The sequence below is a fragment of the Argopecten irradians genome, chromosome 3, assembly GCF_041381155.1.
Source record: "Argopecten irradians isolate NY chromosome 3, Ai_NY, whole genome shotgun sequence".
Lineage (NCBI taxonomy): Eukaryota > Metazoa > Mollusca > Bivalvia > Pectinida > Pectinidae > Argopecten > Argopecten irradians.
Window position 1 is genome coordinate 35381012 of NC_091136.1, and position 27249 is coordinate 35408260.

The following is a 27249-nucleotide window of genomic DNA, read 5'->3' on the forward strand; positions in this document are numbered from 1 at the left end:
ACTCTTGGTATATCAATAGTGATTTAAATACCGCGTAGGTTGTACACGAGGTAACTGTTTACTTGTATTGTTATCGACTGTTGGTGAGAGTACTGGTCAAGCTTTCCTGGGTATTTCCCGGGGAAGCCTGGACATCGAGCTAAAAGTGATTATGAATTCAAATAATACAGGTAAATACTTCCTATAGCCGTTAGTGATTATACCATACACACTTACTCTACACATGGGGTCTAATATGCACTGTGAGTCATTTTCATCAATAATTTGTCTTTTATTGATAGAAATAAGCAAATATTTGTGTCGTATAATAAAAAACAAATAAAAGAAATATGTTGAATATGTGCATATGTGAATATGTTACGTTAGCGGCTCATGAATATTTATACACCTATTGATATGATGGGTAACTTCTGCGTGATTTTGTAGTTTTCCTCAATATGTATCCTCATGTGAATCCCTTAGCTATTCTTTAAAAATATCATGCGTGATGTATAGACATTACGGAGGTTTCGAGATCCCAAAACGACGTGGGTAAAGTACAATTTACCGTCGATTAGTCCCAACTTCCGGTGATTATGACATCACAAAAATCACGTCAAAGGTCGACGTCATAATTACCGGAAGGTGGGACTAATCGACGGTAAATTGCACTTTACCCACGTCGTTTTGGGATCTCGAAACCCCCGTAATTGCCTTAAGAGTTAAAGACATCTGACTTTGTATATCACGATTTTATTTGCAATAAATGTTTGAAGGATATATATATCTTCGGTTATGCTTATGTTCAAAGTTGGTTCACATAATAGATAGGATATAACTATAGTTTTATTTCCTATATCGCATTTCACATTAACATTGCTATATCTTAAATCTACACGAGTTTCAGTTTGAATATTTATCTCAACAGTTCAAAACCTTCAGTAACCTATTCTAACTGCAAGCATTGTTTGCATCACGCGATTCGTTGTCAAGCTGAAGCTTCAATATAATCAAAAAATAAAACAAAATTTTAATTATTCTGTTTAACTTTTTGTCTCTTCGTAGAGGAAATGTACATCAACAAATGATAATAAACCAACACATTTGAAGTCAATAACACTAGGTGGAGGTATCGTAAGGATTTAATTACTACAAAATGTTTAACGCGACAATATTTACGTCTTTATTAGAACGTAACCTTACCATCAAGGATCAGTTAATGTTCCTTAACGATGTCACCTCCGCTTGGTGTAGTGAAAATTGATCAGTTTATGAATGAGATGGTATACATGTATATATATAATACAAGAATAAAGACAGGAGTGTAGGGTACCACGTGATTACGGTTTGTGGTAAAACCATTGTTACAGCTGATGGTGAAATAGTATGTAACCTGATAACCAGTCGTTATCAATTTGACACTTACTAAACAACGAGAGATTCACGCTTTTACGTTTCACGTAATAAAAATTACGTATACGTATTAATGAAACGTCCATCATTGTCAAAATGACGACGTTCCTTGTAATAGAGAGATTTCAAATTAGAAAATAAACGAAACTGTCTTTCAATTTAATAATTTGTGATAAAAGCTGCGAATGTAGGATTTAGTTTTGTTAACATTTTGTAGCACTCAAACTAAGGTAGAGGTTCTTTTACAAATCTATGACCAATTAAAATCCAAAACATTTTTACTTGTCCGGGACACTGGTACATTGTTTCATTAACGATAGGAACTTTGATAGTTCTCAACACACATCTATATTGTACCTTTGTAATAGATTTTAAATTTGGATTTACAATATTGTAGTTTCTATTCTTTCTTTAACACGGGTCAATGACTCGAGGAATCATAAAGAGTCAGTTTTGAGATAGCAATATTTAAACTACTTATTTATTAAACTGTTTTATATATTACGATGGCTAGCTTACTTGATTCCTATGATTACTCTATCTAAGCATGTAAAATAATATGTTTTAAACCACAGAAGTGAAAGATCAAAACCAATATTTTAAAAATAACTTTTTATTGTGAAAACACAAAGCACCAATTTTAAAACTAGATCGTTTCTAGCACACTTCACTCCTTTCAGATATTCTTGTTCATTGATTCTCTTATGATTGCCTATCACTTATATATACAATGACTAATTTTCACTCATGAACAACTATACATGTGACGTTCATTATTTTGTAGGAACTCAAAATAAAGCTCACTCAAAATATAGATTAACATTTGTATAAAACAGATAAAAGTATTACCAAATGCTACAAATTTGTATGTCATGTCAATTCATTCTACCCGTCTTATAACAATAGAAATATATTACAAAACAATAGCATGACTAAATGAAGTAAACATAAAAATATTCAATTATCCATGTAATGTCTTGTTTATGTTGCCTAATAAAGGATTATAAAGGTATTAACTTTTTGAAATATTTAAATTTGAAACTTCAGTAATATGTTAACACTATAGTGTGAACTAAATGAGAAATACATTATTCATACAATATATAGAAATAAATTTAAAAAGACAAAAATTATCTTAAAAGTAACATCATATAAACTGCAATTTGTGATACATGGGGATATTCCAAAAACTAATATTTTGTCATCATTTTCAGAATATAGAACAATGAGCACATTGAACAGAAGAAAGTATATGGGTTAATAGAGATTCCTAAGTAAGATTGCGAGATTACCTTAGTGTTTTTTCTCTCAACCAAAACGGAAACATATTGCACGTATCTGAATGTTATAATAAACTATAATTCTTGAAAACATTTATATGCCACATCCATTCTACTTCTCTGGTTGTTTACCGTGTACTAATTGGTAGAATTGAGATTGAGAGTTTTTGAGAAGATTTTCGGGAGAGTCCAGTTCGGCCACCTGACCCTGGTCCATCACCAACACTCTGTCACTGTCCATTATGGTGTTGATACGATGGGCAATGGTCAACACCGTACTGTTGACAAACTCCTGACGAATTGTTTCCTGTATCAATTTGTCTGTCTCCAGATCTACACTGGCCGTAGCTTCGTCGATACACAACACCTTTGCTTTAGTAAGAAGAGCCCTAGCCAGACACATGAGTTGTTTCTGGCCGACCGAAAACTGTCGCCCCTTCTCTCCTACTTCTCCCTGGAGTCCACCCAATCTATCGACGGGTACACGGAGATGACATCTGTCCAGAATACCCCAAAGTTCTTCGTCACTGTAGGAGGAGGTAGGGTCCAAATTCTCCCTGACGGTACCACTGAAGATGAATGGATCCTGGGGAATCACTGCCAAATGTCTCCTGAAAATAAAAAAAAAATAAAGTTAAAAACTAACGAAAACGCCACAACAAATCTTTATGAATAAACATGCAATGCTCAAGTAGTTATAAATCACGATCATGCATTAAGATATTGATATATGCTATCTCACTATTTTCACTGCTTTGCAATCATAAACAGAATATGGTTTTATTTTTATATTTGACAGTGACAGTTACCTGACATCCTTCAGATCCTGTTGTTGTATGTTCACTCCGTCAATGGTAATGTCTCCAGAACTTATCTCTACAGTACGGAACAACGTCTGGAAGAGACTGGACTTCCCAGAACCAGTCCGCCCCACGATTCCCACCTTTTCTGCAGGCCTTGTACTGAACGTGAGACCTTTGAGGACATTAGGTAATCCATCTCGGTATTTCATGAAGACATCGGTATAGCTGATCACGCCTGCAGATAGCCAGGCGGGGGACGACTGTAACATAAAAATGATGAATTGTGAATTATTTTTGTGTAATAAAGTTAATAAATATGCTGATGGAACATATAATTTCATTTGTTCTCTTTGTATGTTTATTTCCTAAATCCAAAATACATACCTGTTGACCTTCCCATTTCTCGCTGGGGGTTTCCTCTACATACTGCTGGACCCTCTCAACACTGACCATCTGTTTCTCTGTTTCCGTCACACAGTTGACCATTCCATTCAAAAGTCCAGACAGTGAGAGTATATAGGATATAGCAAGTCCGACAACTCCTGTAATATTAAGTACATCTAAATAAAAATGTCGTTAACGATAAGTAATTATTTTGTTTTAATTTGTTATTTATACGATTGAACATCAGAATATATAAAAATACAAAGAGAAGAGTATAGAGATCCTTACCCGGATCAATGCCATACAAATTGTGTTGTATTACAGCCATTGTAGCTATTCCAGTCACCATGACGATTCCAAACATCTGCGTGCGGATCCAAAGCCACATTCCAATATTGTGTGATGTATAATTTGTTTTTAACCAGTTGTCAAGGCGATTTATGTGCTGGTCAGTGAATCTGTAACAAAAACGAAAATGAAATATCCAATAAATATTTCCAATGCTATTAATGGTTAATGTAAAATAAAATATTTGAATTTTTTGTCGTCTATTGTTTCATTTTTTATGTAGTTATATAAACCTTACCTCTCGGATTCTCGGAAAGCTCTAATGGTGACCAATCCTGATACTGTCTCCGAAAATTGGGAAAAGATCGGTGAACGGTTTAGACTCGATATCCGTCGGACTTCACGAGATGTATGACGATATTTTTCCTGAAAAAGTTGAATATGACCAAACTTAATTATTCTGATATTCAATAAAGCTAAGCACTTTTACTTCAAAAGATTGGATTTTTTTAAAAATCTACGCAAAGGAGAAAGAAAGAAGAACGAAAACTAAGAATTTGAATAGTTTGTAGATTAGAATATCATCAATGAAACTTATAAACAATGTTTATGTGAATGTTGTTTTAAGCGAAATATGATATTACCGAAATAATCACATAAATCCATTTACCTGTAGTCTAAAGTAGATGGAACCAACGGGTATGATGATAGCAATGAACCAAGGCATTCCGTAACACACCATGACAAGAGTGCCAACAACTTCGCACAACTGACTAAGAACCACCATGACCATGTGACTGATTGAGTCGTCGATGGTTCCCATGTCTGATGAAAATCGGTTAAGGATTCGTCCAACGGGAGTGACGTCATAGAACGACATTGGCGCCTATAAAGAGATAATAAAAAATATTGTTAATTCAATAAAAGATAATTACTTGCCAAATAATTCGCTTCAAAAAATACAATATTTAAACCATGCTACGAGAAGCAGAAAAGAGTTTCATTATCTTAATAACTACATATGCCTTACCTTAAGCATGGTATTTAGTAGACTCCTGTGCATAGTCTTTGCTATATTCATTCCACTGTAGGCAAAGAGAATCTCCCTGGCCAGAGAGAAGAGAGAATAGACAGCGGAGAGACATGCGTAGACCACCATGTAGTAGACGAGACTGGATTGTCCTGAAGTCTGGGTTGAGTCGTAACGTTCGTTCAAACTGTAATTAAGATAAACATACAATGTAGTTTTATCATCATAGTAGTATAACAAATTTATAGTGATAAAAGGTGATAAAGGTTTTATTATTGTCATGTTTATTCTTTATTGTATCAGATTCTTACCTGGCCGGAGTTGACATGTTGACATAGTAACATTGGTATCCAGAGGAAGAAGAATTGATACCATCAGTGTTAACACTAGACACCCAATGCGTCAGCCACCAATCTTTCGCTACCATCGACACTGAAATAGATATAGATTTTATAAAAATACAATATATCATAAAAATGTAATTGCAATACTTTTAAATGATGTTATCTTCAAGCAGCATATCAGAAATAATTGTAGCATTAATTGATGGATTAACGGGTTTTGTAAGGTACGTACTGTTATCTGCACAGTTTAAGCTTACCTCTCATAAAGACAATGGACAGAACCATGGTGATTGCAAGCCAGGTACTAATCGCTGCGAGGTACGCTTTGTACACTCCTAACTTCACCTCTCCTGTTGCCTTGGTTTCATCTCCTAGTTTACCATCACTGTCACTGCTGTCAATGTGCTCTACTTCAACGTTTTCCTTCTTTGATGATTTTCGCTCGGCGAATTTGATATCGGTAAGTACCTTAGATGGTGGACCTAAGGAAAGTATAAGATAAACATTAATCATTGTCGTTTAAGCTAAAAGGAAATAATGATAGTTAAAATTGAATGACGATATTCAGTCTACATAGGAAATGTTCACGGATCACATATGACTTACCCATTTTGGAGATGACTCCATCCTCCATGACGATGACAAGATCGGCTTCTCCAAGGAAACTCGTGTGGTGTGTGCATAAGATCCTTGTTTTATTTTTCAGCAATCCCATTATGCAGTTGTCATACATATGTTGTGCCACATGGGCGTCTACCGCTGCCAGAGGGTCGTCAAGGAGATACACATCCTTATCCTGGGAAAAAGGTAAACATAGGTGACCATTAGTAAATCAGTCATAACGATTCGAACAAATATTTGAAAATTTTGAGTTCGTTCCCACGAAAATTCAAATGTATCTCCTACAAAAATGATCTAAATTGTTACCTGGTATAGAGCCCTAGCTAAGGCTAATCTGGCCTTTTGACCTCCACTTAATGTCACGCCATTTTCACCAACTTCGGTTTTGTCGCCAGCTGGTAGCATCTGCAAAAATAAATAAGTAATGAGTAACGTAGTAACTCAGTTGATGAATCGTTTACATAGAGAACAAAATAAGACAATTATTTATAGTCAATGCAGTAGTAACTTAGTGTTTTACTAACCTCAATGTCTTTCTTGAGAGATGCAGCATCAAGAACATCGGCGTATTTCCTGGCGTTGAAAGGACTACCAAATGTGACGTTATCTCGTACTGTCGCTTGTTGTATCCAAGGTTCCTGATCCGCCAGAGCAAACCCATTCTTGAGATTAGACACGGATATTTCGCCATCTTTTCGAGACATCTCAGCAAGTATGGCGTTCAGCAAAGAGCTTTTCCCAGAACCAACTTTGCCAATCACCCCTATGAATTGCCCCTATCACACAAATAAACGACATGAGATCATAACATAAATAACATCGTATTCCACTTTGACCTTATTTAACTCAGACATTTTTATTCTTTATAGTGTTTATGTAGATAATCACGGACTACTTACTTGTTTGATGTCGACAGTAATATCACGAAGACAAAGAGATCCTAAAGCAGTTACAGTATCCCCAGAATCTGTCGTCTTTTCCGTTTTCTCAACACTTTGTAACTTCTCGCCTTCCCAGGCAAACTTCCCTGTATTTACTGATATCACGTTTTTGTTTTCCATCTCTTCTGAAAAGTTGAAAGATACCATAATTTCATTTCACACCTCAAAGGAACATTTTACCATATAACAATGAGCTTGATATCTATTGAAATTGTTTTCTATAGGTTCATATACTTCATACATACAGATTTGAAACAAATATTTTACCTTCCATTTTTGCGTAGTAACTTTTGAGGTCAATATTGTTCAGTGCCACAAACTTCTCAATCCTTCCAAGGGAAATGACGGCTTCAGTTATGCCGTTAACCACCCATGGTAAATGATTGAGTGATCCTAGGAGCTTTAGAAACAGTGCTAGACTAGCAAACATCTGAAATAGATTAACATATTTATTTAGAGTATGAGTTTAGATAAAAAAAGAAACATCAGCTGAGATTTCAAAAATTAAAACAATCAAGTACACATAATTTTCGGTTTTTATAAACATAGTCTCTCCGTATACAGAAGGCACAACTTTACGATTATCGAAAATCTAATTTAACAACTGTTTAAATTAATATGGTTTCATTGTACCTTAGCAGCGGTGAGGGTATTCCCCATCATAGAATAGGCGCTGAATGTTAGAACAGTCATAAAGATAGGGGTCAGAGTCCACAAATATCCAGTAATGGCTCCAAGAATCTTCCTCTGTTTGATGATCTTTAACTCAGCATCACGAAGTTTCTCAATCATCTTCTGGAAGTGATCCTCCCAGGTGTAAAGCTTGATTATCTTGATTCCACCGAGCACTTCATTCATCAACTGTAAGATAATAAGTTCATTATTGAACCAACAAATAAGACTTCAAAGCAATACTTACAAAAATAAAATATTCGATGATAAAAAAATATGTGAGAGCAAAAATCTTCTTACCTTCGTTCTTTTGTCTTTCTCGTCCATAAGCACTTTTCCAAGAGCTATCTGTTTCGTCGATACGATCTTGTTGATAGGGACGAGCACCAAAGCGACGGCGAGACCTCCAATCATAGCAACTCCAACCAGTTGATACAGGATATACATGCATATCACGGTTTCAAAAGGAAGACTCCACAGGGCGTGGAAGCAATGACAAAAGCCCATCATTCGATCAGTGTCAGTTCCAAGAAAATTCACAATCTCGCCAGTGCTGAATTTCGATAATGATACTGTGCTTACCTGTAAGGCTTTCTTATATATTGATGTCATTATTGAAATTCTCACCGTGAAAAAGGTATGCATGCGTATAAAGTGAAACCTACTTTCAAAAAGAGCTTTACCAAAACTTGACAAGAACAATAGAAATGCATATCGATAGCCAATGTGTGATTCTTCATCACCGTTTTCGAAGAAGGCAATCAATAAACCCAGAGATATTGGGCCAGTGAAGTTGATCAGTTGTGCTATCAACTCTAGGATTCCACAATACAGAAAGAATTGTAGTCCGTAGGCTTTGAGTAACGCCTGAAGTAATGTAGTTTTTGTCTTGTTTGTGCCGAGTTCCTCTTCCTGTTGAAATCGTTTAGAAAAGTCTTCTTGTACTTTCTTTACATTCAAACTTTTTGGTAAATGAAACATGTCGTCAGACGAAAGACTGGCTGCTTTATTCCCCTTCTGCAGGAGCGGATGGACCCAATAATAAGTAATTTTTGATAACAATGATACCTCGTCCTCATTAACTGGGCAATCATCCGAATCATGTTGCCGTTGTTTCTTTTGAGCATCTTGTTTGCTTGTTGTTATTTTCCTTATAAAAGAGCGACAACGATCAAAGTGATGATTGTCATCAGGATATTGACAGCGCTTGGCATTTCAAAGTCATATGTCTCCAATGTGACTACCGTCTTTGGATTCAGGGAAATGTAGTTTGGTAATAGTGTGGAATTAACTTCTCCATTCCACGTGATGTTGTCATTTACGTTGTTTTCTTTTATACACAAGGGTCTCAATATCGTGTACTCCATATCTGTCATCTGAAAATAAAATTAGCCATTATCATAGATAATTTTTTTCTAATTACTGAACTGAAAATATTTTATTATTTATAGGCCGTGGAATAATGAGTTGATATGAACTTTAAAAGAATTATAAGAAAGTAAAAAAAACCCAAACAGAACAATATATCACCATAAAGAGAGTAAATATACAATAATGAACAAAACAAAAATCCATATTTTCTGTATTATTGCGTAAATATACAATTTTATTTTACACAATAACAACTAAGAATAATAGGAATTAACCATAGTTATAGTTCTAATGGAATTAAAATTAAACCACGCATGTGTTTAAGAAAATAACAATTTTCGGTACTAAATTTAACACCAAATTCCTTGTATTTATCTAATAAACTTACCGGCAATGTCTACAAATGAAGGTTTTCTCTGTCAACCTTATATTTCAGGATAAGGTCTATACAAGTTGTTTATGTGTCTAACTCTGCTGAGCAGAATGGTCAGACCTAAGATCAACATTATATTATATACCATTTACTGATAGAAATTCCGGAATTTTTCGAACAAGGGGAATCTATTTCGACTAAAAATACATATCATAGACCGTCATGGTATGGGCTTAAGGCTGTGTGACGTAGTTACTGTGACTATAAATAGAATGAACACCTGAACGACTCGTGGTATATCAATAGTGATTTAAATACCGCGTAGGTTGTACACGAGGTAACTGTTTACTTGTATTGTTATCGACTGTTGGTGAGAGTACTGGTCAAGCTTTCCTGGGTATTTCCCGGGGAAGCCTGGACATCGAGCTAAAAGTGATTATGAATTCAAATAATACAGGTAAATACTTGTTCCTATAGCCGTTAGTGATCATACCATACACACTTACTGTACACATGGGGTCTAATATGCACTGTGAGTCATTTTCATCAATAATTTGTCTTTTATTTATAGAAATAAGCAAATATTTGTGTCGTATAATAAAAAACAAACAAAAGAAATATGTTGAATATGTGCATATGTGAATATGTTACATTAACGGCTCATGAATATTTATACACCTATTTATATGATGGGTAACTTCTGCGTGATTTTGTAGTTTTCCTCAATATGTATTTTCATGCGAATCCCTTAGCTATTCTTTAAAAATATCATGCGTGATGTATAGACATTACGGAGGTTTCGAGATCCCAAAACGACGTGGGTAAAGTACAATTTACCGTCGATTAGTCCCACCTTCCGGTGCATAAGACATCACAAAAATCACGTCAAAGGTCGACGTCATAATTACCGGAAGGTGGGACTAATCGACGGTAAATTGCACTTTACCCACGTCGTTTTGGGATCTCGAAACCCCCGTAATTGCCTTAAGAGTTAAAGACATCTGACTTTGTATATCACGATTTTATTTGCAATAAATGTTTGAAGGATATATATACCTTCGGTTATGCTTATGTTCAAAGTTGGTTCACATAATAGATAGGATATAACTATAGTTTTATTTCCTATATCGCATTTCACATTAACATTGCTATATGTTAAATCTACACGAGTTTCAGTTTGAATATTTATCTCAACAGTTCAAAACCTTCAGTAACCTATTCTAACTGCAAGCATTGTTTGCATCACGCGATTCGTTGTCAAGCTGAAGCTTCAACATAATCAAAAAATAAAACAAAATTTTAATTATTCTGTTTAACTTTTTGTCTCTTCGTAGAGGAAATGTACATCAACAAATGATAATAAACCAACACATTTGAAGTCAATAACACTAGGTGGAGGTATCGTAAGGATTTAATTACTACAAAATGTTTAACGCGACAATATTTACGTCTTTATTAGAACGTAACCTTACCATCAAGGATCAGTTAATGTTCCTTAACGATGTCACCTCCGCTTGGTGTAGTGAAAATTGATCAGTTTATGAATGAGATGGTATACATGTATATATATAATACAGGAATAAAGACAGGAGTGTAGGGTACCACGTGATTACGGTTTGTGGTAAAACCATTGTTACAGCTGATGGTGAAATAGTATGTAACCTGATAACCAGTCGTTATCAATTTGACACTTACTAAACAACGAGAGATTCACGCTTTTACGTTTCACGTAATAAGAAATTACGTATACATATTAATGAAATGTCCACCATTGTCAAAATGACGACGTTCCTTGTAATAGAGAGATTTCAAATTAAAAAATAAACGAAACTGTCTTTCAATTTAATAATTTGTGATAAAAGCTGCGAATGTAGGATTTAGATTTGTTAACATTTTGTAGCACTCAAACTAAGGTAGAGGTTCTTTTACAAATCTATGACCAATTAAAATCCAAAACATTTTTACTTGTCCGGGACATTGGTACATTGTTTCATTAACGATAGGAACTTTGATAGTTCTCAACACACATCTATATTGTACCTTTGTAATAGATTTTAAATTTGGATTTACAATATTGTAGTTTCAATTCTTTCTTTAACACGGGTCAATGACTCGAGGAATCATAAAGAGTCAGTTTCGAGATAGCAATATTTAAACTACTTACTTATTAAACTGTTATATATATTTCGATGGCTAGCTTACTTGATTCCTATGATTACTTTACCTAAGCATGTAAAATAATATGTTTTAAACCACAGAAATGAAGAATCAAAACCAATATTTTAAAAATAACTTTTGATTGTGAAAACACAAAGCACCAATATTAATTCTAGATCGTTTCTAGCACACTTCACTTTGTTTCTGTGTCTACCTCTTCTGGGCAGAATGGCTAGACCTAAGATCAAACTCCTATTTTATACCATTTTCTGATAAAAAATATCCGGGAGTTTTGAAACGGGGAATCTATCTCTACTAAAATTAGACATTATAGAACGTCATGGTACATGGGTTCAAGGTTGTGTGACGTAGCAACTAGCATTGTGACTATAAATATGCTGACCTTCTGATCGGCCCGTGGTATATCAATAGTGATTTAAATACCGCATGGACTTATAGCATGGTTACAACTTACCTGTGTTATTATCTACTGTTAGTGATTTTACTCTAGCTTTCCTCGGGTTTTCCTTTGAAAGTCTGGAAATCGAGCTAAAAGTGATAATGGATTTTAACATTTACATGCTGAATATGACTAAGAGTACTTCCTAATCATTAGTCATACTTGGCCTAAAGACGTATATACTGGCCACATGGAATCGAATAGTAACGATACGTCAGGCTCTGTTTGAAAGCAAATGCATCCCTCGCATGGGTTAAATTTCCCCTTTTTCTTACTGATGCAAAGAACTTGGAATTGATATATTTTTATAGTCTCTAAATATTTTTCACTAAAGTACATGTTAAAACTATGTGTGCATCCAGAAGCATTAGTCAGATGTAATTGGGCTTTGAAATGCATCGTTCTAAACATCATTTTGTTTAGATTTCATGATATTACCTCACGACGCTAATTGATATAACTAGAGAACTAATTAAACTGAATTGTTTTATTCATCATGGCCTTAATGACATGTACTGATTTATTTTGTGATGGAGAGAATCAATACCGATTATTATATGAATGTGTGATATCGTTGATTATCTGTATTTATTGTGTTTGTTAATAGGGAGTGTACGTTTAACAATTCGTACGTTTTCCCTGTAGAATAAAACTTCTATTTTTATTCGGAACATTTTTCGAAAGCAGAAAGGTATTAAAACTGATATTTAACAAAAGTTTAAGTTTTCTTGATGAAATCTTGGGATAAATATTGATAGAATATCTCACGTTAGTTATCTGTATTAAATGTAATTAATTAAAAGATCTAATTACCAATACAATAAATAGTTTTAAGGTAAATATTTAATGAAGTGTTTGGTACAAGGTAACCTTACCAAGGATCAGGTTTCCTTCTTGCTTCACGTTGCCACCTCTGTATGGTATAGTAAGAAGTGATGATTTTATGAATGAAATGGTAGATTAATATGATAAGAGTTTGGATAGGAATGTTGTGTGTCACGTGATTGCGGTTTGGGGGAAACCCATTGCAGCTGATGGTGAAATAGTAACGAACACTATAACATATGTCGTTATCAACTTTACACAAACGACACAATGAGACGCTGCCTCCATGTGGAATTACCAATAGGCATGGCTGAAACCTATCCTTTTTATTTTGCTGATAATATATTTAAGATTTACGTACGGGACAGCGTTTGTTTTAAATCAATAACCTAGTTCCAATTAAAAAAACCAATCGAAATGCTGAAAATTTTAAACCGTTAAGATAGAAGGGTGGTTATATATTTATTTTTTGTATTGATATAAGTACAAAATTGCTAAGAGTTCAGATATAACTTTATCCACTTGGAACGGACATATGGTAGTATAAATTCTACTTCTCAAAACAATTCAAGCTTTTATAACGCTACAAACCGACACTTAAAACACCAATAGTGTTAATAAACATACATGTATTAATGTAATACCATCACCCCTCCCCAGTTCCCCGGTATTAGTAGTCTTGAAAATGTCAAATACCAATGCATTGTGTAGTTTAAATTAACCGGCGGCGTAATATTAGATAAACTATATGGGACGGTTGCATACTAACCAGACTTTCCGTTAGTACCATGTGAAGCTTAAGTGTATTACTTACAAATAATTGTAATACCGCGCGTTTTCACATATAGCCCAGACATGGATCTTATTATGCTTCCATGGATTGGTACCATCTCTGTTGTTGCAGAAAATAACATGGAAAATCCACGGGAAAAGTAAGCAATTAATTAGATAATAAATTAGTTTTTATTAGACTTTAAGAAAAACGCAACAACAAAATATTGTAGTTTTCTTTTACAAAATAAAAAAAAATCCCATCTGTTATGGTCATAAAAGTGTTTAACTTATAAATAGAATTCACACTAAAGATACTATTACGCGTCCGTTTAATAAATAACTATAAAATATAATAATAATAAAGTCCATGAATATCTTTACCTATGAATATATTAAGATCGGATGATCTATGTTTATTTATAATGCATTTTAGACCATAAGTATGTTACATCAATAACTCCATTAACAATTATGGTGAACATATTCATACATATATAACGTTTTATCAATGGTTTACTATAGTCTTGCATAGTAAACAAAAAGGTTTATTTCACAATAGCCTGTAATCCTATAGCGTTGATATATATACACACACACTAGCCACGTGATTTAAGTCTTGATAAGCAACACAACTACAGTTTATACACTAGTGTAGTCTTAAATTACATTAGTCGCATTTTAGTTGTCGGTGTGACAATGCTGACAGATTATTTTCACTGCACGTCATAAAGCATATTGATGGGACCGTAACCGATTCATGGTAAGGTTACGTTGTACATTACTAAGCAAGTCACTAAAATCATATAAATGTAGTATGATAACCTCAACACAAACAATTAAAATTAAAAGTATTTAGAGGAATTTATGTTTTGGGATATAATTCCACGTGAGGTCATATTGAAATAAAATGTATTAAAGCATGTCCACTCATTGTTTGTAATGAATTTTCTTCATTAAAATGATAAATCCAATCTAAGCTGCCCCCAAGTGGGATATAAAAATAAATAAGTAAAACACGTTGTTATTGCTTCTGTTTGGGAAAAAGGGAAAAAATTGAGCTTACATTTTAACTATACTTTGTTATTTGTTTTACATGATATCAGTGAAATCTGGCTGTCTATGAAAAACACCCAAAAATGTCTTTATAGCCAAGTAACTTTTATACACAGGACAACTTATGTTGCAATCGTCCTTTTGGTACCATGAGAAAGTGGTCTTGTCTTATTAAGTAGGTGATCGTTTTGAAGAGGTGGTCGCTTAGACACGTTTAACTGTAGATAATATATTCATATAATGTATGTTAAATATTTATTGATAGTTACAAGATAGTATGAAAAAATTAATACTAAGACTGACATTATATCTTCTGAAACACTCTCCCCCTGTAATACCGGGGAACCGGGGAGGGATGATGGTATTAAATTAATACATGTATGTTTATTATCGCCATTGGTATTTTAAGTGTCATTTTGTAGCGTTATAAAAGCTTGAACTGTTTTGAGAAGTATACTTGATAAATTTATACCACCATATTAGCACGTCGGTTCCAAGTGGATAAAATTATGTCTGAACTCTTGGTAATTTTGTACTTATATCAATACAAGAAATAAATATATAACCACCCTTCTACCTATCAGTTTGTATAAATCTAGTACTACTCCTGCACATGTACTGCTACTCAAGCACACATACGGAAATCACTTGGAAACTCCAGGGTTATGTAACTCCCGAGTGATACATACGTCATTGAAATCGATAATAGCACCGGTAACAATAGTTATATCGGTGGCATTTAAATGATTCATATAGTGGTCAGTATGTTGGTTAACAACTGACCATCATGTGTGGTACACACAATGCCCTATATGGCCATGTGTAAATATAGCTTTGTATTCCTTACTGAGGATGATACATATATTAGCGGAGAAAATACGTACAGGAGGGTTGTCTGTAGAAAATCAGCTACCACATCGATATCCATTGTCATATTTACTGCAAACCTAAATAAGCGATTTCACTTAGTTTCCATTCGGTACCAATCCGATTATATAACACATATCATGTTTCTTTTGTCATTATATGTTAATAATGCGTGCACGCTATACAGACGAAAAACACAATTCTTGATATACTGTTATTCCGTGCATTTTAATGGACTTGGTTTGAACATATTACATAAACTGGTATTGACTTTTGTGATTTATCAAGTGATTTGTCCATTTACGTTTGCCGGGCTTTATTATAATTTAACCTGTACATTATTTACTTATCAAGTGGACTATTAGTGGATATGCAATTATAATCATTGGACTTTGTCAAGCTGACCTTCACCTCAACAAGCCAAGAATTTACCGGGCATGTTAAGATAGATATGATTAATCAAATGATATATTTAATCAACAATGATGTATACTGGATACTCTGATAGTGTAGCTAGTAGGTAGTGTTTAACATTCCTCCGTCTGTACCTATTTCAGAGACTGAAGGGTGATAATGGAGGACGAATACATGACTATTGTCTCAGACAACCAGACGCTCGGTTTGAAAGGCAACAGATCGATTATATCTGGTGGTAGATTCATGGAGATTTCGCTCAACGAAATACCGTTGAATATAATAATAGCAGTAATCGTAGTTCTCCTGGTGTATTTCTTTACACGAAAGGTGATCTGGAGAAAACATGGAAAGAAACATCACAGACACCGAAGGGATTCAGGTTGTAAAACGCCATTAAATGAAGACGACGTGTCTCTGTTATCCATGTTGACGTATTCCTGGGTCGAGCCCCTTCTAGACAAGGGCAATACCAGACCCAGCCTAACTTTAGACGACTTGTTTACCATGCCAACATGTCTTAACATCAAGCAAATTCAACGAAATTTCCATAAAACATTCCGAAAAGCAGAGCAAATGACTTCACAGACAGACAAAAAGAAGCCTACATTGTTTCAAGTATTATATAAATCATATGGAAAGGATTTCTTAATGTGGTGCGGGTTGTTGGAGTTTCTTGCACATATGATTGACTTTGCTGGTCCTATAACACTAAATTGGTTAATATCCTTCTTTGAAAATGAAAACGAGCCATCGTACATCGGTTATCGATACGTCTTTTTCTTGTTTTTATCGACATTTGGAAAAACTTTGGTTGACAGCAGATTTCACTATGTCCGTATGCGTATCATATTCAGAATAAGAATTTCTGTTATGACAACAATATTTCAGAAGGCGCTGAGAGTAAGTACTGTAGCTTTATCACAGTTTAGCACTGGCGAGATTGTTAATTTTCTTAGCACGGATACCAACCGGATACTGCAAATGCTTTCGTGTTTCCATACTCTTTGGAGCATCCCGTTACAAATCGTGCTGTGTATGTATATATTGTACCAGCTGGTCGGGATGGCGTTTCTGGGAGGACTTGTGGTTGCCATGGGTCTTGTTCCGATAAACAAGTTTGTATCAACCAATCAGATTGCTCTGGGAAAGGTTTTGATGAAACAAAAGGATGATAGGACAAAGGTATGATCAACAATAACATTTGCTAGTCATATTTAGAATACTTACATTAGTGAAAAGGTTCAAAATAAGACATGTGTTCTTCATATGATATTGGAAGTTAATTTATAAAAAACTTTATTAATTTTATTTTTTTCTTGCTTCCTGATTTTCTACAGAGGCCTAGAGAGGTCTAACATATTGTGACTTCTTTCTGTATTGTCATCTATTTATTTATACTATGTACAGTGTTGATATAGATAGCTAGTGTATGAAAGAATCTCGTAAAATGCATCTCTAAGAGTGTTGCAATTTTATATCCTTATGAAATAGTATGATTCTTTGAAATTTAACCTTTCGAGATACCACATTTAACATCTTAGATAATGATATTATGTTTTGCCTTAATCAGATAATCAACGAGGTCTTAGGAGGGATAAAGACAATCAAGCTGTACACGTGGGAAAATCACTTCCGAAAATTGATAGAGGAACATCGTGATGCTGAACTACGTACCATTAGAAAGAAAAAGACGATTTCTGCTGTGTCATCATTCTTGTGGACACTGACACCTATACTGATGAATGTATTGACTTTCAGCATTTATTCCCTGACAGGAAAAGCGATAACTGCGGCAAAGGTAACTCTCCAAAGAGGACATCTTATTAGGTCACGGTATAAAAAAGGCAAACATATTCCAAGTATACATTTCAAAAGTTGAATTATTTAGCTACTGATATGAAATTATCTACACGGCTAAAGATGTCTCTGAATTTGAAGAAATGTCGAGGCCGGAGTGGGGCAGGTCAGGCCGCAGTTTATCCGCGGATACGCTTGAGTTTCCCCATGACCAACATATCATTATAACACTTCCAACAAAACAAATTAACAAGTAAAATATCAATTTCTTACGTTTTAAGATATTTTTGATATCATCTTATGTTTAAACTTTCCTGTAGTTTAGTTACCATTTTATACCGTAATGGGAAGGAAAAAATGTCGTTCCTCGTTTTATCGTTAACAATACATCATATCCTGATAACCTGAAAATATGTCAAATGTATATATTATATTTTTTGTTCCTATATTACAGATGTTCACCTGCCTAGCACTATTTTTAAAACTGATGGGATCCATTAACGAGCTTCCTTACACATTCAATACGATAATGGAATCAGTCATTTCCTTGGAGAGAATTGAGAAATTTGTGGCTATGGAAGATATTGACTTCAACGAATACTACCAACACCAGAAAGGTAAGTACAATGTGAATCTGTTTGCTTCAGTAGTAATTTTATCTTTTCAGTATTAATCGAGTTTGTATATATTTTTTTTCGGCAATGTCTTAGATTTGTGATTTCATAGATCTATCGATATTGTTTTATACAGTTTTAGTCTGACAAATTTGTACATCCAGATGACAGACGTACAAATGTAGATATTAATTAAATACATAACGAGACCACATTAAATGACTTCAAGCATGAAAATACCGGGGTATATTCATTTGACAAAGTTGATGAATGATGGTAGATATGAACAATGTGATATCAGCTTTCTTGGAAATTGTAGAATCAAAGATGAAACAAACTGCCATATCTGTAAAAGCAGGACGATTTATATGGAAAGAGAAGGAGCATGACACTAGTGAACACACATGTACAGAAACAGTTGACAAAAGGGGTCTTCTAACTCTACGGGACATTACTTTCCGAATAACAAAGGTACACGATCGCAGCTTTACTTGTATATTTTAAATATCAAATTCATCCAATAATATTTTTTTAGTTTAGCTCTTCTTTGAAATATCATTTAAACATTGAATAATCTTTGATCTAAATAGATGTCAGAGCTTCATATTGCATAAAACATACATATTTCACATAGATTTCATAAAAAGGGATAGTTAAATGCTTATATTTACGTTATTTACTCATTTTGAGGGTATCTGCCGAATATTTGTTGAGGCTAGACGTAGCGTAGAAAACAATTTTATTAGCGATTATTTAATCCATAAGATGGAACAGCCATTTTGACAGGGATCAGTTTGACATGTCCACGTTACGATCAGTGGTGTCATATTGGTCACGCTTAGGACGAATCACCACATATTTTATTTCGCCTTGATTAGTGTATATATTAATTGTGACAAGCGAATGCGAACATAATATATAGCATTTTCTTATTTTTGTATAGGGTCAGTTTATAGGAGTGGTTGGCAAAGTTGGTTCTGGAAAAAGTTCCTTGCTGAATGCCATACTTGCTGAGATGTCTCGAAAGGAGGGTGAGATTTCCGTGTCTAGCCTCGAAAACGGTTTTGCCTTTGTGGGTCAGGAACCTTGGATACAACAAGCTACCATCAGGAACAGCATAACATTTGGTAGTCCATTCAACGCCAGAAAATATTCAGAGGTTCTACAAGCAGCGTCCCTGAAGAAAGACTTATCGGTATCTATGCATCTTAATGAAGAGTTTTACAAACTAATAAACCGACAAAGTGAATACAATGCGTTTTGATATTACTGCGGTTATGACAATTTATCTGATTGTGTATGGTTTTAATTCAGATGTTACCGGCTGGAGATAAAACGGAAGTTGGTGAAAATGGTGTTACCTTGAGTGGTGGTCAAAAAGCCAGGCTGGCCCTCGCTAGAGCACTATATCAGGTATATGAACAATTTTATTGCTAGTCTAATTGTGCAATTTTATGATAGAAGATATGTCACCTGATTTTTCACCGTAGTCCGAAAATTAAAACCTATCTGCCTAGAAATGATTGTTTGTTTTTATGTTTTTGTTTTCAGGATAAAGATGTGTATCTCCTTGACGACCCACTTGCTGCCGTGGATGCACACGTGGCGCAACATATATATGATAATTGCATCATGGGAATACTCAAGACGAAAACCAAAATTCTTTGCACACATCACGCAAAATTCCTTGGCAAGGCAGATCTCGTTATTGTCATGGATGATGGTGAAATTTCGAAAATGGGTAATTGTTTCATATTCAATTATTCGCTTTACCGTTCTCAGAGAATTCAGAGAATTGCAAATACTTGATAATCTAGATTAAAATAAGGAATAAAGTAAAATTGATAAATTGAAGACTTCTGTGTAAACTTAATAAAAAGATGTTTCGAATATCAATCATGGAATAGCATTGGTCTAATATACAATGTCCTTTCGGTCATTTGATAGGTCCGCCGGCCGATGTTCTTGATATCAAATTTGCTGACCACAAACCATCGAACCCGAGAGACACGGATTTGGACCACTTTGAAACTGACAACACTGACGGGAAACTAGGCGAGGAGAAAAAAGCAACAGGAGAAATGACGATGCAAGTGTACACGACATTTCTGGCATCCCTTGAACAATGGCTAATTCCAGCAATAATGGCAAATTTCATTTTAATGCAAAGTAGGTGGGGAGTCATTTTTCTCTTTTATACTTTTCTGTTAAAATATTCATTACATCTATTAAAGTATATCTAATGCCATGCAAGGTATTCGCTGAATTATGAAAATGAGAAATGACAAATATCAGAGGACGTAAACACAACCAGTACATCATACCACAAGTCTTGCGGAACATGACATATCATACATCTCTATATATATATGTAAATAGTGTACTTCAATCACAGACCTTCTGAAATACGAGGCTTAATCTTAAAAACATTCTAATACATTAAATATAAAAGAAGTATAAACAATTCTAACGACTGTACTCCAATGTTATTTTCTAGCATTTGAAAAGTTGAAGAGCTGGTGGTTGACACAGTGGATATCTAGAACCGGTGTTGACAATAACAACATTTCGTTTTCCGGAGAGGTTTGCCTCCATGACAATATGTCTACACCAGTCAGGTATGGTATAATGTGAGGTGAAGATCTTTCCTGTACAAAAAAACATAATTCGTTTATTTGATCTTTTCAATCAAGAGTTTGACATGTTATTGCACGTTGTTGAACCTTTATTTTCGTCGTAAGCAACACATATAGTTTCATCCTAAAATAAAGAATCATCTGTAATCTGCCAATTCCTTAGAGTGCAAGATACAATACCGTAAGACATAGTGTTTTCCTATGTATTTAATTCATCTTTTCTTCACTTCTAAATGTGCTCGCAATGCATACGTAGCTTGTTATCATTTGTTTCACTTCTTTTTCAGTTTAAAAGGTTTTCAGAACACAGCGCCGACATCAAGCAATCTGTCAGATCTTGGCTACTATATGACGGTATATATGTGCTTGTCTAGTGTATTTGCTGTTGCCATGCTGATTAGGGAATTTCTCTTCGTCTATGGCGGGATTCTTGTGTCTAAGAGCATACATAAAGCCTTACTCGATACTATACTCAAGGTACATATCTATTGAAATCAATAAATGCGTCAAAACCTGATGGCAAAATATTTATTGTGGGTTGAGCATAGTTTTTATTCTGCACAATTATGTATACCTATATCATTTTTGCTCTATTTATGAAATAACTTGTAATGTAAGTATAATGGGCTTGAAATAATTCAGAGAAATATTTATCTTTTAAATAACTGATACGTCGAGTTACTTAATAGATGTGACATAAATACAAATCTCATAGCTTATGCAATGCTGGAAATAGGCATAAAAGAGTGACAATTGAGTGTAAAAATGTGGAAACCAATTTTGATTTTGACGTAACGAAACCGTGCATGCAACGCAATATTTAACGTTATAACGTTATGTGGGCAACGTTTTTTCGTTGACAGGGAAAGTTATTGGTTATTGCAGGCGCCGATGGCATTTTTTGACGTGACTCCTGTCGGTAGGATTCTGAACAGGTTCTCATCAGACATGGGTACCATTGACGAGCCTATCGTTAATATGATCAATGTGGCTCTATCTCAAGTTTTCAGTATTGCTGCTAGTATCATCATCGCTTGTTTTGGAATGCCTTGGTTCTCTCTACTCTTATTACCAATGGCCATGGTCTACTATAATATACAAGTATGTTCACTAATGCACTGGCATAGCTTTTCTTTGGTCACATCTTAAGATAAATTTATATCGATTTTAAGTATATTTTACCATTCCCCAAGTTTTCGTTGCAATATTCTTAATACATTTTACTGTGTCTTATATCAATATTTATTTTCTTCTTCACAATTATTGTATGGTATTTGCAATTGGTCTACCCGGCAGATGCTTTAATTCATTATTTGTCGTTCTCAATATCCAGGGGTAACTATCACTATCGTAACATTCATTCCTGGACTATGTCATATTAAACTTAATGGCTTTGTGTACAACACATTCCGAGACAGTGAAGTTTGATCATTTGATGTACATAAAATGTCGGTTGATCGAATAACGAGACATTGTATTGGCTTTGTAGTTGGGCGTCACTCTTTTGTAATCTTCAAAAGTAATTTCTCCTTGATTGCCTCCAGATTTACTATGTCATAATGATATAGTCCATGGGTGAATATAGTAACCCCTGAATAGTCACGAATGAATGTTTATATATATGTTGTAATATGTGTTACCTAAGGAAAGATATCGACATACATCTCGTGAAGTCAGACGAATTGCGAGTCTCCAGCGTTCACCAATTTTTGCCCATTTCTCGGAGACGGTGTCGGGAGTTGTAACCATCCGGGCGTTTCGACAGACAGAACGGTCAGTTCCTAAAAACAATATATTCGAGTTGTATTTTTCACAACTGTACGATAACACATTGTACACAATTTTCAATACTTATTTTCAAAGATTGTTTAATGTATAGTGAATCGCCCAGACATATTTTAGATGAGGACATATTTAGTGTAAAAAGAATCTTAAGCATTTCAAAAAGATGTAATGTAATGGAGAATGAATGATTCTCAATTCTATGTAACACAATAACTTAACGTGAATATGACTTTTTATCCCACAATTTATTTTATTAATGTTGGAAACTCTCCATTATAACTACAAGCAGTACCCCTTTATCGAAAATATTTGGTTAATGTTTTCCTGGAGGTCCTTTACATTATATAATAAGTATTATGAAATACCTCTGTAGGTTCAAAGACCAACACCTAGATCGTGTGGACAGATGGTTAAGGACACATTACACAGCTCATAACATCAACATTTGGCTTTTGCTGCGAACGCAGCTTGTTGGAATCGCCATGGTGACGGGAATTGCTTTTTTGGCAGTTATGCAACATAACATCCTTCACATTGATCCGGGTATTGTTTCAAAATTCTAATTACAAATGATTAAAATTTCACAGAATATTTTATTAATTTTATAAGAAGAAAATGTTATATTGTATCGCAGCCTTACTATCTTAATATACGTTCTTAAAGGTCATCAAAACTATTTACAAACGTTTTCGGGTTTTTGTCATATTCAATTTTGCTCACTCTGTTTTGAGTTCAATTTTGAATTAGCCCATATCGTCCGTACGTGTAAAATATATTATCCTTGTGATCATAAGAGGGATAGTCATTTTAAAGGTTTCATTACTCCACTATTATAGGAGTGGCGGGACTTGCTATTTCCTACACACTTACCATATCTGGTCGTCTGTTCCGGGTCGTCAACTGTGTGACCGAAGTGGAGAAACAAATGGTCAGTGTAGAGAGGATCCAACAGTATATAGATGGAACACCTAAGGAGAAATGGAAAGGATCAAAGGTGAGCCGAACGACTGCAGGATTTGAATCAACTCTGATTTACGTATACAATGAAATTTCCAAATATGTGGATAAATTATTCAAATGGCATCTACATAATCCAAAAGAGGCATACTATCCTGCCATGTGTTTGGATATAAGGGTGACATTAATCGGATTTACAGAATTTATGAATATATTTACATGGTTTCTTGACGGAAACATCTGGTTTGATCTGTAGCATGTTTATTTCCAAAATAAACTTACATCAGACTAGAAAGTTAATGTGTTGTAGGAGTACTCATAACTAGTGCAATTGAAAATAAAATCCGTGAATCTTATTCATGCTTACAGAAAATTTCGTCTTGGCCGTCTGCAGGCGTGATCAGCTATACCGATGTCTTCATGAAATACCGAGATGGATTACCTAATGTCCTCAAAGGTCTCACGTTCAGCACACGGCCTGCAGAAAAGGTTGGAATCGTGGGACGGACTGGTTCCGGGAAGTCCAGTCTCTTCCAGACTCTGTTCCGTACTGTAGAGATAAGTTCTGGAGACATTACCATTGACGGAGTGTACATACAACAACTGGATCTGAAGGATGTCAGGTAACTGTCGTTTTCAAGAATGCTTTTGATACAGTAGATTGGGCATACAAATTATTTCAGTCAATGAATAATACAGTCAGTCAGAAGTTGGCCATAGTTTTATTTTCGATTAGGATTGTTCCGAAACTGTAACTGCTATCATATATCATATACTAGTATGTAAAATAAAAGGTTTCCGTGGAAAAAGACATATTCTTAACACTTGCAGACGCCACATGGCTGTGATACCCCAGGACCCGTTCCTCTTCAGTGGTAGCGTCAGGGAGAATCTGGACCCCACCTCCTTCTACAGTGACGAGGAACTTTGGGGTGTTTTGGACAGATGTCATCTCCGTGTACCCGTCGAAAGACTCGGAGGACTTGGAGGAGAGGTTGCAGAGAAGGGGCGATATTTTTCTGTTGGACAGAAACAACTGATGTGTCTGGCCAGAGCGATTATTACAAAGACTAAGGTAATTATCTTGATTATCGTACTTCTACATGTAATCTTTGGTTTCCATTTTGTTTATCGCGAGAAATATCAATTTGACATTCTCTTATCTTTATATCATCAAATCACATTTATTTGGCTTTTTTGTTGCATTACGGTACACAAGTAATATTACTTTTTTTCCTTATTATAAGGCATATATGCCACTAATTCTTGGTAAATTCCAATACGCATGATAATGTGTGTCGTAGGTGCTATGTATTGACGAAGCTACGGCCAGTGTAGATCTGGAGACAGACAAATTGATACAGGAAACAATTCGTCAGGAGTTTGTCAACAGTACGGTGTTGACCATTGCCCATCGTATCAACACCATAATGGACAGTGACAGAGTGTTGGTGATGGACCAGGGTCAGGTGGCCGAACTGGACTCTCCCGAAAATCTTCTCAAAAACCCGCAATCGCACTTCTACAAGCTTGTTCATGGTGAAACCCTCAGGAGCCAAGATCCTTCAACAATATTAGAAGACACTTGTTAACAATAGTGTAGCTTAGTAATGCGTTATATCATAGGGTAATTATATATGTTCAATTACTTCATTAATCTCTCAGATCACATCGTTGGTAAGTTAAGACTGTAACTTATATAGAAATTTTAGATGTAGTTTCTTTGTGAAAATGGAAAAAAATGTACACCAACGCGTACAAGTATGAACCTCTGATTGTGTAAAAGATTTTGTACAATTATCTAATCGAACGTCATCAGACTCATCATAGCCAATTTGTCATTTAAAACAGTTACTTCATTAATGTAATATTGACTTTTACTATGCGGTAAGTTCGTTCTTAGCTAGGTTGTTTCAGGGGGTTGTTAATTTTGCTATCTAGATTAGATAAATAGAAGCAATACGGAATATATTTTACTGACTTTGTATATTCACAAAAGTGTTTTTAAGAATCACATTACCTCGGGTATGTATGATTTTTCAACATCGAATTTTGAAATGCTGAAACAGGTGCTCTGGTGTTCTTATGGTTCTTTGGTACATAATTTTCATTTCTATAAACATCTATTTTTACGATGTATTCAGACATGTGTCTTATGTATCATGCTAAGGTGTGACGTTGCCATTTCTTTCCCTATACTTGAACATGTTATCATCAATGATACCATTTTAAAATTGTTTCAAGTCATCGAACTTATTTGCACGAGGATGTAACGATACATTCTGTGTTGTAGCAAATTGCAATAAGTAAAAGCGAGTACGATAGGCATGATATGTCGTGTTACTGCTGCCAAACTTGCCAGGTGTCAAAAAATGATGAATAAATGATTTAACAACGAAAAATGACTTGTGATGATATAAAGAAATAGCAGATCTACAAAACGGAACAGCATTCAAGAAAATGTCATTAACCTAATTGTTTCCTTTGAACATCTGTAACAAGATTCAGTTAAGAGAGTACTTCAGTACTGAATATTCGCGGAAAGTTGAAGGAATATCATTTGGGACTCTTTTATGGCCATTCAGTGATAGTCGAAATATGTTGCATGAAAATATACCTTAGGGTCGGCTACATATAATATTATGTCACGTCATCATTGTCAACGTCATCAATAATCAAATGACGTCATTATATGTTGTGATCGCCGCTTGACGTCGTAAACTGCTGTCGGAAAGCGTACATGTATGCGTCGTGGTCAAAATACGTGACGTTTTCAAACGTGTTAAATTGACCTTTAGTAGTCTAATAATACATCTTGACGGACAAGAAATTTACTGATGAGTTTCGTAGATTTAACGTGTATGAAACGAACTTGATTTTGATGGTAATGGCTTGATGATTATTTAGCGGGAAATAGACGATGCCGTGTCGTGTAATGTTTTTATAGCTATACATGTAGTCCGAGATTGAGTTTTATTTTCTGGAAGCAACTATGAAGATTTGAACTGAATAAGACGTTAAATTAGTATTATTTAACCCTAAAGATGTTCCCAATTAGAAGAATTTGATATCGACGGATTCTTTATCAAACGGTGACGTTTGAATACTAATAAGCGTATTTTGCTGATGAAAATATTACTACACCTTATTTGCTTATTTCGGTCAATTTCTATCAAACAAAAACGAATATGATTGTGGTAGAAAAAGGTCACACTACTCGTGGTTGTTGAATATTGAATTTAAAGCTCGTGTCTTTTGTAACTTTTAAAAAATAACTCAATAATTTTATGTCCTACAATAAAATCAATATTCAACCACCACTCATTGTGTAACCTCTATATATCTCAGCTGTGGACTTGGTTGACATATACAGCTGTTTAAAAGATAGATATCTCATTTACCTATATG

General features: G+C 34.7%; 2 protein-coding genes and 1 long non-coding RNA gene across 3 annotated transcripts; 2 read left to right on the plus strand and 1 right to left on the minus strand.

Moving 5' to 3' along the window:
- Positions 1-25: 25 nt before the first annotated feature.
- LOC138318382 (uncharacterized) lies at positions 26-3609 on the plus strand. The gene is made up of 3 exons (XR_011207877.1): positions 26-170; positions 3004-3211; positions 3472-3609. It is a non-coding gene; the product is annotated as an uncharacterized lncRNA (long non-coding RNA).
- LOC138318381 (ATP-binding cassette sub-family C member 10-like) lies at positions 1990-9647 on the minus strand. The gene is given in 18 exon segments (XM_069260694.1): positions 1990-3283; positions 3482-3735; positions 3860-4017; positions 4148-4317; positions 4446-4573; positions 4818-5033; positions 5178-5364; positions 5489-5609; positions 5779-6003; positions 6128-6317; positions 6449-6547; positions 6667-6918; positions 7042-7208; positions 7351-7513; positions 7717-7944; positions 8056-8918; positions 8921-9131; positions 9515-9647. Coding segments are annotated over 17 exon segments (4131 nt in total). The 5' UTR covers positions 9515-9647; the 3' UTR covers positions 1990-2784.
- A 5659-nt stretch (positions 9648-15306) lies between these two features.
- Positions 15307-26243, plus strand: LOC138318383 (ATP-binding cassette sub-family C member 10-like). The gene is made up of 17 exons (XM_069260695.1): positions 15307-17234; positions 17623-17850; positions 18304-18466; positions 18783-18934; positions 19407-19658; positions 19778-19876; positions 20015-20204; positions 20411-20632; positions 20961-21081; positions 21387-21576; positions 21985-22200; positions 22745-22872; positions 23258-23427; positions 23721-23878; positions 24211-24464; positions 24673-24916; positions 25146-26243. The coding sequence occupies exons 1-17, from the start codon at positions 16209-16211 to the stop codon at positions 25431-25433; spliced, it is 4101 nt and encodes a 1366-aa protein (XP_069116796.1). The 5' UTR covers positions 15307-16208; the 3' UTR covers positions 25434-26243.
- Positions 26244-27249: the final 1006 nt, after the last annotated feature.

Bases quoted from the DNA above. Each gene is read 5' to 3' on its own strand.
- LOC138318383 (XM_069260695.1), top strand. From the start codon at position 16,209: ATGGAGGACGAATACATGACTATTGTCTCAGACAACCAGACGCTCGGT. The intron at 20,633-20,960 runs GTAGGTGGGGAG...GTTATTTTCTAG, and splicing joins AAATTTCATTTTAATGCAAA to CATTTGAAAAGTTGAAGAGC. The intron at 23,428-23,720 runs GTATTGTTTCAA...CCACTATTATAG, and splicing joins CATCCTTCACATTGATCCGG to GAGTGGCGGGACTTGCTATT.